The sequence below is a fragment of the Mastigoproctus giganteus genome, chromosome 4, assembly GCF_048544385.1.
Source record: "Mastigoproctus giganteus isolate SK-2022 chromosome 4, ASM4854438v1, whole genome shotgun sequence".
Taxonomy (NCBI): domain Eukaryota; kingdom Metazoa; phylum Arthropoda; class Arachnida; order Uropygi; family Thelyphonidae; genus Mastigoproctus; species Mastigoproctus giganteus.
The window spans coordinates 118,680,557-118,698,262 of record NC_143578.1 but is presented as its reverse complement, the minus strand read 5'-3'; the positions used below and the strand labels follow the sequence as shown (position 1 = coordinate 118,698,262).

Sequence of the window (17,706 nt, the reverse complement as noted above, 5' to 3'; positions counted from 1 at the left end):
GAATTGCATATCATTACCCCAGATCTTTTTCATTTTCTACTATCCTGAGTGTAGTACCACACAGATTAATATACCACAGATTATTTGTACCACAGCTGGTACATTAATCTGGGATTACTGCTACCCATATGCAGTACCTTGCATTTGTCAGTGTTAAACTTCCACTGCCATTTCTCAGCCCATCTGCCTAATTTTTTTTAGAGCTTGTGCAGTAGCTTACCCTGATTATTGTCATAAACCACCCTGCCAACCTTCAGGGCCGCCATGACCCTATGTGCCGCCAGTAAGCAAAATCAAATTTTCCGCCCCAAAATATTTGGATTAAAAAATAAAATAAGGCGTAAATAAAATAGCATTCATTTATTTAAAAAGGAAAAGAATTACAAAATATCTCACATATAATATAATGAGACAACATTATATTATATGTGACATGATAAAACCCCCTGAGCTGTCCTATCTGCATTGCTCAGAGAATTGCATATCATTACCCCAGATCTTTTTCATTTTCTACTATCCTGAGTGTAGTACCACACAGATTAATATACTACAGATTATTTGTACCACAGCTGGTACATTAATCTGGGATTACTGCTACCCATATGCAGTACCTTGCATTTGTCAGTGTTAAACTTCCACTGCCATTTCTCAGCCCATCTGCCTAATTTTTTTTAGAGCTTGTGCAGTAGCTTACCCTGATTATTGTCATAAACCACCCTGCCAACCTTCAGGGCCGCCATGACCCTATGTGCCGCCAGTAAGCAAAATCAAATTTTCCGCCCCAAAATATTTGGATTAAAAAATAAAATAAGGCGTAAATAAAATAGCATTCATTTATTTAAAAAGGAAAAGAATTACAAAATATCTCACATATAATATAATGAGACAACAAGCAAAAATAACGATATCATTCTGAAATCCTGGAAATAAACTTTAAATTCTAAATTACAGAAATCGTATTCTATCACAATAATAAAATAAAAGGAAAATTATAATTTTAAAAAAATTATACAAATTTATGTTTCCTTGCTTTAAGAAATGCGAATTTATTTCATTTATTCTTATTTTTTTCCAAAAGGTCATTTTCTATTGAAATTATTGACAAATTAGAAAGTCGTTGAGACATTGTCGTTCGTAAATAATCAAAAGATTAATTTTGAAAAAATCCATTCACCTGAGGCAGCTGAAACTGGTAAAGTTAGAAAAATTCTTACTGCAACTGCTACATTTGGAAAAGTATCTGTAAAATAGTTTTTAAAAATATAAAATTGTAACAATTCAAATGGAGTAATATTATCTTTAAGGGTAGCGAAGAAGAATTTTTCATACAGCTTAAGGGTAGTGAAGAAGAATTTAAGATGCATTATATATGAATTATTTGTTTCGTTCACTGTGTTTGGTTTTTTGTCTAACCTGCTGTTTGCTCACTCTCATAACCCAGAATCTGCAAATTACCAACGCCAGAGGCCCAGTTACAATCAAAACTTGTGAAGCTAATAATTATATAGAACAATTTTATCAAGTAGAGAATTTGTTTACGGTATTGAGTGTGCCTTCACAAGGTTCTTTGAGTGTGCCATTATCTGTCACGCCCAAATTTACACAGATCAGGCCAGACTACCATTCAGGCGGCCTGCGCTACATACACTTGCTCTGGTTTGACTGCACAAACTTGGCCTGTGCAGGCAAGCCGGAGCATCTGTAGGTGCCCTAATGCGTACAGTACTGGTAGTATTACCGCCAAATTTGGATCCATTAAAACTACAAATAATAGAGCTTATATCACCAAACCAGCCTTCATGCTAATTATTCAGCCACAGAACTCAGTCAACATTTGCATTCACATATTTATAACACTCAAAACAGATTCTGCAATAATATTAACAAAGCCGAAGAATTCCAGCTATAAACTATTATTAATACACAAATTTTAGCCATTGAATGATTTTCTGACTGAACCTTGCAGGATAACATCCTTAAAACATGTAAAATTGAGGACCTGCGCGTGCTAACCATGCATCACAGGAGCTAGAGTTACCCCTTCTAACACTCAGAATTTCTTTCCTGATTATAGGTTCTTCTCATTCTTAGTTTCATAATTGTTAATTTTTATCTATGACGATCCAAGAGGAAAAGAGTGCACTTTTTCCCCTCGAGGAATTTTTTTTATATTTTTTAATTTCCCATTTTAATTTCTTCATTATATTTTAACCATACAGATTAGGAGGTAAGTTTCATGATATTTATAAGCAATGCTAAAAAATTGAAATTGTATAAAGAATCGATTGGTTTGGTTTGTTGTTTTTTTTTTTTTTTTTTTTTTTTAGGAGCATTAGCAACTAATGCTCCTAAAATGCTCCTCTGGGAATATGCAGTGGTCATTCCCTGACCTTTCTGTATCCTCCGTATTTGCTGGTGATGGGCTCGAACCCCGGTCTAATCAAGAAGCGTGTGCTATGCACTGCTGCTCCTTCCCACCTGGCTACGGAGGTGCCATATATAAAGAATCGAAGCTATAAGCATATGCAAACAAATAAGTTGCACATGGTAGCACAAAAAAATACTTACCCTGAGAAAAAAATTAAAATACAGTATATAGATGGTCAAGTCCTCGTATAACATAACATGTTTTTACACTACATGAATTCGATCATACACGATTTATAAATAGGGGAATGATGTTGTATATAACAAGAACTGAATTTGCTTATGCACAATTTGCCTTTGCATTTACAAGAAATGGCAGCCAAACTCTGGAATCACCTGAACTGAATGAAGAGAAGATTCTGAAAAATGTATTTATGTTTTTCATATGATTGAAGATGTCAGTGAAGGAGAAACACATTTCACCATAATAACATAAAAACCCAAAATTCCAGCTTCGGTATTATCGCAAATGCAATTAGATCGAGTTTACTACCTGTTTATAACAGATTCCACCAGCAGGAACGCAACTGAAAATTGTTTCTATTGTTTTATGATAATGACCTCCAGAAATGTGTTTTAGTAAAATATGAGCTAGCATGAGGGAATAATAGTAATAGTATGTTTCTGTCTTTACTGCTTTGTTTAATCAGTCGCTACACATGGGCAGCTTTGTTTGTGTCAAGCGTGCCTTCTCATTTTTGTCCTTTTTATACTGTAATTGTGTTTTATTCCCTAAAAATGAGTAAAATGTGAAAAGAAAGCATGCTGGTGAAGATACTACAGATTCAGAGAGAAAAGAAAAGAAAAGCATTATCGATGGACTGTCAAAAATTCTTATCGGGGAAAACTTGTAGCGGCCTCGTACAAGTGTTTATGGCCAAAATCACACTGGCCTCCGGCCCACTGGGGGTTTCACCAGTAAGGCTTATGGGCAGTCCGCCTCTGTCGATAGAGGAAAAAAAACAAAATTATGAAACATTTTGAGCGAAATGAAAGAACATGTGATATTGTGCATATTGCTAAATAGAAAATTTCGCTATAAAAAAGCTCGTTAATTAAACATAGGTCCGACTTGTATAGGTCAAAAGTTTTTTTGGCGCCCTCTTGAACTGCCACCCACAAGTGATGCTTACCTCGCTTATCCACTTGCGGCGGCCCTGCCAACCTTTGTGCCATCTGCAAACTTAGACATTAAGCCTGATATACCTTCAATAATAACATTAAATATACAGAACAACAATGGGCTCAGCAATGAACCCTTGGGGAACGACTCCAATTATAACATTAGTCCATGAAGAGCAGTGTCCATTAACAACCACTCTTCTCCTACTCAACCATCCCTTTATTCAGAGCAGTAACTTGCCCTTAATGCCACTCTGCTCAAAATTTGTACAGCAGTCTTATGTTCAACAATATCAAAAGCTTTCCTGAAATCCAAGGATATGATATCAAAATAATTTTTTGCATCCAGTTACACCTTCCATTCTAATTTATTCTACATTTATGTGCAAGTGGAGTTGGGTATGCAACTCATTCACAGCACAAGTTTTCTCCCCAATAATTTTTGGAACAAATTTTGTTTTTTGTGTACTTTTCTTCTGCATCCTCCAAAAAATCTGCAAAATTAGGCTGCACTTTTTCCATTAGATCTCATTCCATTTAGCTCTAGATAGGGATATTTTAATTCTGGTAACCCAAAAGATAAATTTCTACCAGTCAATCACTTAGATCATTAATCAGCTAACAGTCACTTTATATCCTACAACAACATTTTAGTAGCCTAGTTTTTAGAAGTCCCAGAAAACATCCCATTCACCTGTACCTAAGCATGTCTCTGTGGGACATCACAGGATGAGAATCACTAATCAAATCTGTATATGCAAATAAAATATTTAATCACATGATTACCTGTGTCTTCCTTCCAAATATGTTAGAATAAAATGCAAAGAAGTTGTCTGTAATATAAAGATGTCCTTGGAGTAGGATGTCAGCCAGCAAAGCACAGGAATAATCTGGAAAATAAATGAAGAATACTTTAAGTAATAGTGGATGTACTGGGTGTAAAAAAAAAAAAAATGAAATTCAAAACCAAAGTTTCAAAACTAAGGGCACAATGGCTCTGTGGAGAATTTCATGACTAGCTACTCAGACTAGTTAATTGCGAGTCAGTTCTAAATATTTTTTAAAATGCTAAAAGAGGACAGCTTGTAATAAAAGAAATTTAGAAATATGCTCTTCATACAAAATTTAATATCAGTTTACTTCTGTGAAAGACTCCTTACCATATGATCTGTAATATGCTGGAACTTATACAAATTGAATAATAGTTCCAAAACAGATAGACAGTGCACAACATAAACACCTCACTTAGTACAATTCTTCTGGATCCATTTGATAATGGAATCCTATATCCATTTGATCAAGGCTAATCTAGCAAAAAATAAATTTTTGATTAAAAGATTATGCTCTACTTTTCAGTGATATAATAATGAACATGTGAGAGCACAACTGAGTACAAGAGAGAACAGTCCCCCTCCTGCATTCCTCGCAAACTGGCCATAATTCGTGCAACAACAGGATGCACATTCTGCAAATTATGGCTAGTGGTAGAAATGTGATGCAAGGTCAGCACAAGATTTAGGTAGTCTGGGACCCTGGTACATATATTTTTAGAGGGCCTAAAAACAGTCACAGGGGTTGTGGACCAACACTGATGTTCTAGGACTTCTGTGACCTTCAGAGGAGGAGAAGTTTCATCATACTTATACACCTAAATCGAACTTCTGTGACAACCATTTAGTATGTATAGGGGAAACCAATTTCATTACTTTCCACACAGACCTATAAAAAATATATATATATATATATATATATATAATGCAAATATTGCTCTGACAGAGCACAACAGAGAAGCACAGAATTGCAATTATGGAAGTCCTGCTAACCCAAACCTTAAGATGTTTTTTGGGGCATTATTAGCATTAGTTGAGGCACATGATGCAAGAAAGCAAGCTTATAGAGCATCAACCAAAAAAAAAAAAAAAAAAAAAAACCCTTCCCATTTTACCCATTCATTCACTCCAAATTTTAGTCTAGCTCAGCCTTAAATTTATTTAAGCTATCAACTTCCACATCAACAGATGGAAGTCTGTTCCAGCAATCAACTACCCACTGGCTAAAGGCAAACTTCCGCCCATCTATTCTACAATTAACCCAAGGGGCTCGAGTATGGGCTTGACACACCTAGGGCGCTCGTTCTCGCTCTCTCTCGGGGAATTTTTTTTTTTTAATAATAACTGTCTTTCCTCAATTTGAATTTATGCCACCTCAGATTCGTAATTTGAGAAACCTGAAGAATCCCATCAGCATTGAGCCTGCTCAAACCATTCAAGGCCTTGCACACCTCAGATCACCTCACAGAATTTAAGCTTCTCCTGGTAAGAGAACCCCTTTGTTCCTCTAACCAATCTTCTGGCCATTCTCTGTACTCGTTCTAGCAACTCTACATCCTTCCTAAAATGAGGCCTCCAGACTTGTATGCAGTATTCAAGGTGTGGCCTGAGCATTGACTTATACACCTCCCTGTCTCTGCTAGAAAAATTCCTATATACCATTGATAAAACTACATGATCTGCTCTGGCAGCCCATCTGCACTGCTCAGAGAACTTCATATCCGACCCAAGGTCTTTTTCATTCTCCACTTCCCTGAGTGTAGTACCACACAACTGGTACATTTCTCTTGAGTTATTGCTACCCCATATAAAGTACTTTGCATTTGTCAATGTTAAACTTCAGTTGCCACTTCTCAGCCCACCTGCCTAACTTTTCTAGATTCAGTTGCAGTAGCATACTGTCTTTAGTGTCATTAACAAGCCTGCCAACCTTTGTATCATCTGCAAATTTGGACATTAAGCCTGATACACCTTCATTGATAAATACACAAAATAACATTAGGCCCAGCACCGAACACTGGGGACTCCACTAATAACATTTGTCCACTAAGAGCAGTGTCCATTGATTAACACTCTCTGCCATCTCCCACTCAACCATCCCTTTATCCATTGCAGCAACCTACCCTTAATGCCATACTGCTCCAATTTGTACAGCAGTCTTCCATGTGAAATAGTATAAAAAGCTTTCCTGAAATCCAAGTATATGATATCAAAATTATTTTTTGCATCTAGTTCCTTTGTGACTACATTATAGTATACAATCAATTTGGTCGACAAGACTTCTTAACAAACCCATGCTGTGTCTGAACTATGACTGCAGTCTTGTGTAGGTGATCCTGCATCACTTCTTTAACCAGTGACTCCATTATTTTCCCCAAAACACAGGTTAAACTAACAGATCTATAATTATTCGTGTCACCCTTTGAACCCCCTTTCTGAATTTATACGCTTCAATCAGATCACCTCGCAAGTGCCTAGTCTCCAGACACTGTAATTTGCAAAACTTAAGCCTTTCTTCGTAAGACCAACTCTTTGTTCCATTCACTAATCTTGCTGCCCTTCTCTGTACTCGTTCCAACAGCTCTACATCCTTCTTAAAATGAGGCTTCCAGACCTGTATACAGTACTCAAGGTGTGGCCTGACCATTGCCCTATACAAAGGGATTATCACCTCCTTATCCTGTATATCATTGGCAAGATACCATGAGCTACTCTTGCAGACCGTCTGCACTGCTCAAAAAACTTCATATCTGCCTGCACTATTACCCCCAGGTCCTTTTCGTTCTCTATCATTGTCAGTGTAGTACCACAGAGTTGATACGTTACTTCGGGGTTACTGCTTCCCATGTGTAGTACTTTACATTTGTTGTTAAACTTCATTTGCCACCTCTCAGCCCATCTGCTCAACTTTTCTAGATCCTCTTGCAGCAGCGTACTGTCATTAGTGTCCTTAACAACCCTACCAACCTTCGTATCATCTGCAAACTTGGACATTAAGCTTGATATACCATCATCAATAACATTTATAAATATAGAAAACAACAATGGACCAAACCCTGAACCCTGAGAGACTCCACTAATAACATTAGTCCACAATGAGCAGTGTCCACTGATTACCACTCTGTCTTCTCCCACTCAACCATCCCTTTATTCATAGCAGCAATTTGCCCCCAATGCCACACTGCTCCAATTTGTGCAGCAGTCTTCCATGTGCAACAGTATCAAAAGCCTTTCTAAGATCCAAATATATGAAATTAAAGTAATTCCCTGCATCCAGTTCCTTTGTGACCACATCATAGTATCCAATCAAATTGGTCAGGCAAGACTTTCCCTTAACAAAACCATGCTGTGTCGGAGCTATAACTGAAGTCTTGTCTAGATGATCCTGCAGTGCTTCTTTAACCAGTGCCTCCATTAATTTTTCTGAAACAGAAATTAAACTAACAGGTCTATAATTACTTGATTTGCCCTTTGATCCTCCTTTGTGAATTGGGGTCACATTTTCACATCTTCAGTCCATGGATACCTCCCCTGGGTCCAAAGAAGCTCTCATAATTATGGTTAAGGGTTTGCTTACTTTTTTGCTGCCTCCTTTAATATAACTGGATAGATCTCATCCACCCTGGGTGCCTTTTTTATGTTCATCTTCAATAATTTCTCCTCCACTTTCCTCTCAGTTATTACAAAATCATTTAGCTTATTGCCAGAGTTTAACTCACCTCTGGCATTCCCTCTCCCTGAATAACTCATATGTGAATATAGATGAAAAATATTCATTTAGTTTGTTAGCCACCTGAGCAGGATAATCAACAGTTGAACCATCCAGTGGACCAATTTGATTCATTCCTTTCCTTCTAGAGTTTACATAGGTAAAGAACTCTGTTTTTCTTTGCATCCTTTGCCAAAGATTTCTCATAATCTGCCTTTGCCTACCTCATCTCCTTTGTGACTTGGTTACAGTCCAGCTTATATCAATCATAGGCGTCCATGTCATGCATTAATTTATATGTATCCCATGCATTTTTCTTCTCTGCCATATGTCTCCTTAGTTCATCTGACATCTATTTAGGCCTAAACCTTGACCAATATTTCTTAGTTAGTATGTAAAGCCTAGTAGCTTCGAAGATAAATTCTTTTAATGCTTCCCATTTTGAATTTGTTGTTGGTAACATCATCAGTTGGTCCCACCGTATAGCATTTAAATACTGTCTCACACCGTAGTTGCCTTTACGAACACAAAAACCCTTCCCTTTACCCCTGATGGTAGTTACCTCTTTGAGTAAATCCTACTTCAGCACACTCTGATCACTGTCACATAGTGGTTCCTTTATCTGCAGATTCTTAATGCATGAAGAATCACTACTGATAATCAGATCAAGAGTATTACTGCCTTTACTTGCCTCCCGAACATGCTGATGTACAAAACAATCATCCAATAAATCCACTAAAGCCTTGCTAGTGTGTGAGTGACCAACCCACAAATTCCAGTCAATATCTGGGAAATTAAAATCTCCCATTATAAGATTCTCTGATTTACTGGCCCACTCTAATTTCCCTGTACAGTTTCTTATTATACTCATCAGTGCCATTAAGCCTAAAACACACACCCTGCCCTGAATTTAAAGAATCTTTCATAATTATGGCTAAGGGTTTGCTTACTTCCCTCGCTGCCTGATTCTATATAACTAGATTGATTCCATCTGCCACAGCTGCATTTTTTGTTTACCTTAAATTTTTCCTCCACTTTGCTCTCCATTATTACAAAATTATTTAGCTCCCTGTTAGAGTTTAGTAAACTTCTATCCTCCCCTTCCTTACAGAATTCCACATTCGTGTGAATGTAGATGCAAAATACTCATTCAGTTTGTCAACTATCTGAGCAGGATCATCAACAGTCGAACCACCAACATCAAGTGGACCAACCTGATTCATCCCCTTCCTTCCTTCCTTCTAGAGTTTACATAAGTGAAGAAGTCTGTTGTTTTTCTTTGCAAACTTTGCAAAGGATTTCTCATATTCAGCCTTCACTTGCCAAACTACCTTTGTGACTTGATTACAGATGGGCTTCTATCTGCCATAGGCTTCTATATCACCTGCTAAATTATATGCATCCCACTCATTTTACTTCTCTGCCACAAGCCTCATTAGTTCATTTGACATCCATTTAGGCCTAAATGTTGAACAGTATTTCTCAGTTGGTATGAAAAGCATAGCAGCTTCCAACATTAATTCCCTGACAGCCTTCCATTTAGAATTCACTGTTTTCAACATCATCAGATGATCCCACTGTATAGAATTCAAAAACAGCCCGAGACCACTGTAGTCATCTTTATAAAAACAAAAATCCTTCCCTTTACTCTTGATGGTAGTTACATCTTTAAGTAAATCACACATCAGTAGACTGATCACTGACACCTAGTGGTTCCTTTATCTGCAAATTCCTAATGCATGGGTCATCACTGCTGATAATCATATCAAGAGTATTACTTCCTGTGGTTGCCCCTTGAACACGTTGCTGTAGAAAACAATCCCCCAATCTCTCTCTCTCTCTCTCTCTCTCTCGGTAACTTGGAAATATTTTTTTTTTTTTGGCTTGTGCAGCATAAGCCTCAGGCTTCCTTGCACTTTATGGCTAATAATAATTTCTCTGCACAATTGTTCGTTGTACTCAGCCCAGTCATTAGGCCTATAACACACTCCTACTTTAGGATGTCAGATGAACTAATGAGACATATGAGAGAGAAGGAAAATGCATGGGATACATATAAAAATAACACGTGACACAGAAGCCTATGATAGATACAAGTTGATCTGTAACCAAGGCAAAGGCAGATTATGAGAAATCTTTGGCAAGGGATGCAAAGAAAAACAGCAAAGAGTTCTTTACTTATGTAAACTCTAGAAGGAAGGAGATGAATCTGATTGGTCCACTTGATATCGATGGGTCAACTGTTGATGATCCTGCTCAAGTAGCTAACAAACTAAATGAATATTTTGCATCGACATTCACACATGAGGAGTTATTCAGCGAGGGGAATGCCAGAGGTGTATTCAACTCTGGCAGTAAGCTAGAGAATCTTGTAATAACTGAGAGTAAAGTGGAGGATAAATTGTTGAAGATAAACACAAGAAAGGCACCTGGGGTGGATGGGATCTATCCAGTTATATTAAAGGAGGCAGCAAAGGAAGTAAGCAAACCCTTAGCCATAATTATGACAGCTTCTTTGGACTCAGGGGAGATACCCACAGACTGGAGATGTGCAAATGTGACCCCAATTCACAAAGGAGGATCAAAGTAATTATAGACCTGTGAGTTTAACTTCTGTTCCAGGAAAATTAATGGAGACACTGGTTAAAGAAGCACTACAGGATCATCTAGACAAGACTTCAGTTATAGCTCAGACACAGCATGGTTTTGTTAAGGGGAAGTCTTGCCTGACCAATTTGATTGGATACTACGCAGTCACAAAAGAACTGGATACAGGGAATAACTTTGATATTATATACTTGGATCTTAGAAAGGCTTTTGATACTGTTGCACATGGAAGACTGCTGCACAAATTGGAGCAGTGTGGCATTGGAGGCAAACTGCTGCTATGGGTAAAGGGGTGGTTGAGGGGGAGAAGACAGGGAGTGGTAATCAATGGACACTGCTCATTGTGGACTAATGTTATTAGTGGAGTCCCGTAGGGTTCAGTGTTGGGTCCATTATTGTTTTCTGTATTTATAAATGATACTGATGATGGTATATCAAGCTTAATGTCCAAGTTTGCAGACGATACAAAGGTTGGCAGGGTTGTCAAGGACACTACTGCCACTATGCTGCTGCAACAGGATCTGGAAAGGTTGAGCAGATGGGCTGAGAGGTGGCAAATGAAGTTTAACATTGATAAATGTAAAGTACTACATATGGGAAACAGCAACCCCCAGAGCAACATATCAACTCTGTGGTACTACACTGACAGTGGTAGAGAATGAAAAGGACCTGGGGGTAATTGTGCAGGCAGATATGAAGTTAGCTGAGCAGTGCAGAAGGTCTGCAAGAGTAGCTCATGGTGTCTTGTCAATGATATACAGGAATTTTTTTAGCAGGGATAAGAAGGTGATTATTACAGGTCTAGAGGCCTCATTTCAAGAAGGATGTAGAGCTGCTGGAACAAATACAGAGAAGGGCAACAAGATTAGTGAATGGAACAAAGGGGTACTCTTACGAAGAAAGTCCATCTGTCCCTGAATCCCAGAACACCCCTCACTCCAGGTCGCTACTTATTCTAATAGAAGTTGTGCAAGAATCACCTTCACCTCTGCCTATGGCTGCTGTTAGTCTATTAGTCCATGTATCCCCTCCAAGCTAGCAGTTTTCCAACCCGCCTAAAACTACCTCGATAGCATCAGCAAATATTCTCACACCCTTTATATTTAAGTGTATCCCATCCCTGTAGAAGTGTACAATATTTCTTAGTTGGTATGAAAAGCCTAGTAGCTTCCAAGATTATTTCTTTGAATGCTTCTCATTTTGAATTTGCTGTTGGTAGTTTGAATTTGCTGTTAATTTTCCTAAAGATGTCCAGATTGAAAGGTATTAGAACCTATAGTAGTTAGCACAGTGCTTTAGTTGGAGGTTAACAATACGAAAGAAGATATTTCACAGAAGAGAACAGTCGGTGGATTTTTGGCTGCTGTAAAGGGATAAGTATTTTTAAATTTTTACTGTATTCTTCATTAAATAACATAGTACATGGTGTTTTACAGAGATATTAAATAGGTTTAGTGGCATTTGTTAGCTTCTTATTTTGAATTTAACCAGCGATTTTTGGAAGTTACAACTCCCGGTGTTGGCGCCAATATGGTTGAACTAGCCGCCATATTGTAGTCGATAAGAAATAGCTTAATGTATATATATCTGAACTGATAGTGTAAGGTGTAAAGTAAAACTAGATGGCATAATACGAAACACTGTATTAGGAATCTGTTAGCTTATTATAGTATTATCAATTAATCAAAAATAATATTAATCTTCATAAAATTCATTGTTAATTAAATTGTATTTAAATGCAAATCATGACCCAGACTAGAGCTGCGAAGCAAAGATCACAGACTAGCGAGAGTGCTGCAACTTGGGCAGAAATGAAGGGGCGATTCTCCAACGCATCACAGTCTCAAAAAATTTGCGAAATGTGAAACGTTTGCCAACCTTTCTAAAACATGATCCATCCAAGGAGGTTGCCTTTCTGTGTGCCAGGTGTCTAGAGTGTCAAAAAATTAGGCGCCAACTCTGTGTTCTGATGGGAGTCTATCAGAGCTTGAGGTGTAGGGTAAATGCCCTCGAAGAAATTAATATGAGGGGCCCCTATCAAGCTCTAAGCTGCCCGGCTCAATGACAGAGCTCACTCCTGTGCATCAGGCAAAACAGAGGCATTCGACAACAGGAGAGACTGCTTCTACAGGGATGGAATACACTTAAATAGAAAGGGTGCAAGAATATTTGCTGATGCTATCGAGGCAGCGTTAGGTGGGTCGGAAAACTGATAGCTTGGGGGGATACAAGGACTAATAGTTTAACAGCAGGCAGAGGTGAAGGTGATTCTTGCACAACTTCTATTAGAATAAGTAGCGACCTGGAGCGAGGGTTGTTGGGGGTTTCAGGGACGGATGGCAGTCATCCTGAAATAGGTGGGTATATGGGATGTGTTAGGGTAACTAGGAATAGGAGCATGTATACCAATGCTAGAAGTATACAAAATAAATTTGATGAATTTGAAGTGTTGGTCAAGACATCAAAAGCAGATATTGTTGGGATAGCAGAGACGTGGTGTCACACAGATATAAGGAATGCAGAACTGTAATTTGGGGAGTACAATGTGTAGAGAAAGGATAGACAGGATAGAAAGGGAGGTGGTGTTATGTTGTTAATTAAGAAAAACATAAAACAAAAGAAGTGCACCCAGTTGATATAGATGAACAGTGCACTGTCGAGTCATTTGGTGTGACATAAGCACTGCGAAAGCAAAAATAAGAGTAGGAGTGTGTTATAGGCCTAATGACTCAAATGAGTCAGAGTGGGAAATGAGTCATTTCCCACTCTATTTCTCTGTACAATGAACAATTATACAGAGAAATAGAGTGGGCCAGTAAATCAGAATGTCTCATAATGGGGGATTTTAACTTCCCAGATATTGACTGGAACTTGTGGGTTGGTCACTCACACACTAGTAAGACTTTTGTGAATTTATTGGATGATTGTTTTCTGCAGCAGCATGTTCGAGAGGCAACCAGAGAGAGTAATACTCTTGATCTGGTTATCAGCAGTGATCATTCGTGTATTAAGAATTTGCAGATAATGGAACCACTAGGTGGCAGTGATCACAGTGTACTGATGTGGGATTTACTTACCATTGGGGTAAAGGAAAGGGTTTTTGCTTCCGTAAAGGTGAGTACAGTGGTCTCAGAAAGTTTTTAAATTCTGTACAGTGGGATCAACTGACGATGTTATCAACAGTAAATTCTAAGTGGGAAGCATTCAAGGAATTAATCGTGGATGCTACTAAAAGTTTCATACCTATTAAGAAATATTGTTCAAGGTTTAGGCCTAAATGGTTATCTAATGAACTAATGAGACTCGTAACAGGGAAGAAAAATGCATGGGATGCATATAAATTATCAAGCAACTCAGAAGTCTATGGCAGATATAAGCTAGTCTGTAATCAGGTCACAAAGGAGGTTAGGCAGGCGAAGGTATATTACGAGAAATCCTTGGCAAAAGATGCTAAGAAAAACAGCAAGGATTTCTTTACTTATATAAACTCTAAAAGGAAGGGGATGAATCTGATTGGTTCATTTGACATCGATGGTTCGATTGTTGATGATCCTGCTCAGATAGCAAACAAACTGAATGAGTATTTTGCATCTACATTCACACATGAGGAATTATTAAAGTTTTAAAATGGCAGAAGGTTATCAAATTGTAGCAAGATACTTAATGATTTTGTAATAACTGAGAGCAAAGTGGAAGAGAAATTGTTGAAGTTAAATGTAAGAAAAGCACCTGGGGTGGATGGTATCTATCCAGTTATATTAAAGGAGGCGGCAAAGGAAGTAAGCAAACCCTTAGCCATAATTATGAGAGCATCCTTGGACTCAGGGGAGGTTCCCACGGACTGGAGATGTGCAAATGTATCCGCATTTCACAAAGGGGGATCGAAGGGTGACACGAGTAATTACAGACCAGTTAGTTTAACTTCTGTTCCGGGTAAAATAATGGAGTCGCTGGTTAAAGATGCATTGCAGGATCATCTAGACAAGACTGCAGCAATAATTCAGACACAGCATGGGTTTGTTAAGGGAAAGTCTTGTCTGACAAATTTGATGTGGTTACAAAGGAACTGGATATTATGATGTGGTTACAAAGGAACTGGATGCAAAAAATAATTTTGTTATCATATATTTGGATTTCAGGAAAGCTTTTGACACTGTTGCGCATGGAAGACTATTGTACAAATTGGAGCAGAATGGTATTAAGGGTAAGTTGCTACAATGGATAAAAGGATGGTTAAGTGCGAGAAACAGAGGGTGGTAATCAATGGGTGCTGCTCTTCTTGGACTAATGTTATTAGCGAGTCCCACAGGGTTCGGTGTTAGGTCCACTGTTGTTTTGTATATTTATCAATGATATTGATGAAGGTATATCAGGCTTAATGTCGAAGTTTGCAGATGATACAAAGTTGGCAGGGTTGTTAATGACAGTAATGGCAGTGTGCTACTGCAACAGGATCTAGATAATTTGGGCAGATGGGCTAAGAAGTGGCAACTGAAGTTTAACCTTGACAAATGCAAAGTACTGCATATGGGTAGAAGTAACCCCAGAGAAACGTACCAACTGTGTGGTACTACACTTAAGGTGGTAGAAAATGAAAAAGACCTGGGAGTAATTGTGCAGTCAGATATGAAGTTCTCTGAGCAGTGCAGACAGGCTGCCAGGGCAGGTAATGGGGTTTTGTCGATGATATATAGGAATTTTGCTAGCAGGGAAAAGGAGGTGATCATCCCTCTGTATAGGACAATGGTCAGGCCACGCCTTGAGTACTGCGTACAGGTCTGGAGGCCTCATTTTAGGAAGGATATAGATTGACTTGAGCATGTACAGAGAAGGGCAACAAGATTGGTGAGGGGAATGAAGGGATCCTCTTACCAAGAGAGGCTTAAGTTCTGCAAATTGCAGTGGCTGGAGACTAGGCACCTGCGTGGTGATCTGATTGAGGTATATAAGGCCTTGAATGGGTTGAGCACGTTGAATTCTGATGGGATCCTTCCACTTGTTCAGATTACGAACCTAAGGGGGCATAAATTCAAATTAAGAAAAGACAGATGTAGAATAGATGTGCGGAAATTTGCCTTTAGCCAGCGGGTGGTTAATTGCTGGAACAAACTTCCACCTGTTGTTGTGGAAGTTGATAGATTGAATAAATTTAAGAAGGAACTGGACAGGCATTTGGAGGGAATGGTGTGATTTTTTTTTGGCTGATGCTGCATAAGCTCATACATTTGCTTTCTTGCATCACATGCCACTACTACTACCTAAACCATTCATGATTTGCAGATGACATTGTGGTCATAAGCCACGATCCCAAAGAATTTGAGGAAAATCTTAATCAGTTATACATAGTTAGTAAGGATTTTGGACTAAAGATGAATATGGCTAAAACAAAAGTAATGATGAACAAGTATGCCACAGAAAGGGAAATAATGATTGAAGGAGCAGTAATTGAAAAGGTGGAGTCATATACTTATCTGGGACAAGTTATTAGCTGTAATAATGATAAATGGCTGGAAGTCAAGAGAAGAATAAATTTTGGATGGATAGCATTCAGGAAATATAGTCACATACTGAAGAGCAATATCCCAGTTTGTCTGAAACGTAAAATAATGAACCAATGTATACTCCCCCACCATGACTTATGGAAGTGAAACTTGGGAACTCCCAAAACAATGGAAGAGAAGCTGAGGACTACACAGCGAAGAATGGAATGAATTATATTGGGATTCAAACTGTTAGATAAGAAGAGAAACACATGGATTAGGCAGCAAACTCAAGTAAAGGACATTCTTATCAAAATTAAAGTACTAAAATGGTCTTGGGCTCGAAGACATGATGAAAAATGGACTAAGAAAATAACAGAATGGTACCCAAGAGGAGCTAGATGAAAACCTGGAAGATGACAGCAGAGATGGATAGATGAAATTCATGAGTTTGTGGGTACTAAATGGATGGCCATTGCACAAAACAGAAGGAACTGGAAAGTTTCTGGAGAGGCCTTCACCAGGCAGTGGATTGAAAATAGTTGATGATGATGTGAAAATAATTTTTTGTCTCCAGTTTCTTTGTTATTTTACATGCATTATAATATGTAATCACATTGGCCTTTAAATTAAATCCATGTTGTGACTGTGGTATAACCGCATTTGTTTGGATAGTCCTGGATTACTTCTTTAATCTGGCAGTAGTGGTAGTGGTGGTGTGGCACCTCGCAAGTGAACCTTGAAAATAGTGTTGCTGCATTAACTGATAATCAATGATTAAAAATGTGATTTTTATTTTTTTACATTCCTAAATAGTTAGACTTGTAGTACGGTAATTTCTAAATTGATTTTCTTACAGTTTTTGCATAGATTTGGGGGGGGGGGGAAATGAAAATCTGCCATGTGCCCCACTAGCATTTTTGCAACTATTTGGATTTTGCTTGAAAAATGTCATGGTTCTGGACTAGCTAGTGCAGATGCTGCATTTGTTTAAAGTTTCAGTTTATTTATTCCTCTTCCACTCTGAATAAACATCTGTCTGCTTGAGTTTGTGGGTAGTAAATGGTATTCTCTCAAGTGGCCACTTGAGATTCTCTCTTGGTATTCTCTCAAGTGGCCACTACTCTGTGGGAACCAATGTACGTAGTTTCAAATTTCAAGTGCAGTGAAGGGCACCAAATTTCGAAGTAAGCCTGAAGGTGGAAGTAACTAGTAGTATCATATACATAAGTTTTGTTAATTTTTTAAATAATATTTATATACATAAGCAGAAATATATATTTGCAAGTGCAGTTTGAATGCACTTAACCGTTTTTTAAATTGGAAAACTCAACAGACTAGGAGACTTTCTTTTATGGTTAAAGTGTTTTTTGTAATTTTTAGCAAAATTAATATATTTTTTTTTATTACAGAATAGTTTAGGGCTAAAGCCTCGGGTTACGTAGGGATTTAACTGACGTACAAGTTAGTGTTAGTGCATCATTTCTGTATGAGCCAACTACTTAAGTAGTTATAAGAAAATAAGGGTACC

The 17,706-nt window shown here is 38.0% G+C and overlaps 1 protein-coding gene across 3 annotated transcripts in view; it reads right to left on the bottom strand.

Moving 5' to 3' along the window:
- The window catches only part of LOC150087019 (uncharacterized), a 390,202-nt gene that overhangs the window by 279,127 nt on the left and 93,369 nt on the right, over positions 1 to 17,706 (bottom strand). For all 3 annotated transcript variants that reach the window (XM_090371746.1, XM_090371748.1, XM_090371747.1), the window contains exon 3: positions 4,336 to 4,439. In XM_090371746.1, the coding sequence (XP_090227872.1) occupies positions 4,336 to 4,439 (104 nt within the window). The remainder of the gene's footprint in view (positions 1 to 4,335; positions 4,440 to 17,706) is intronic.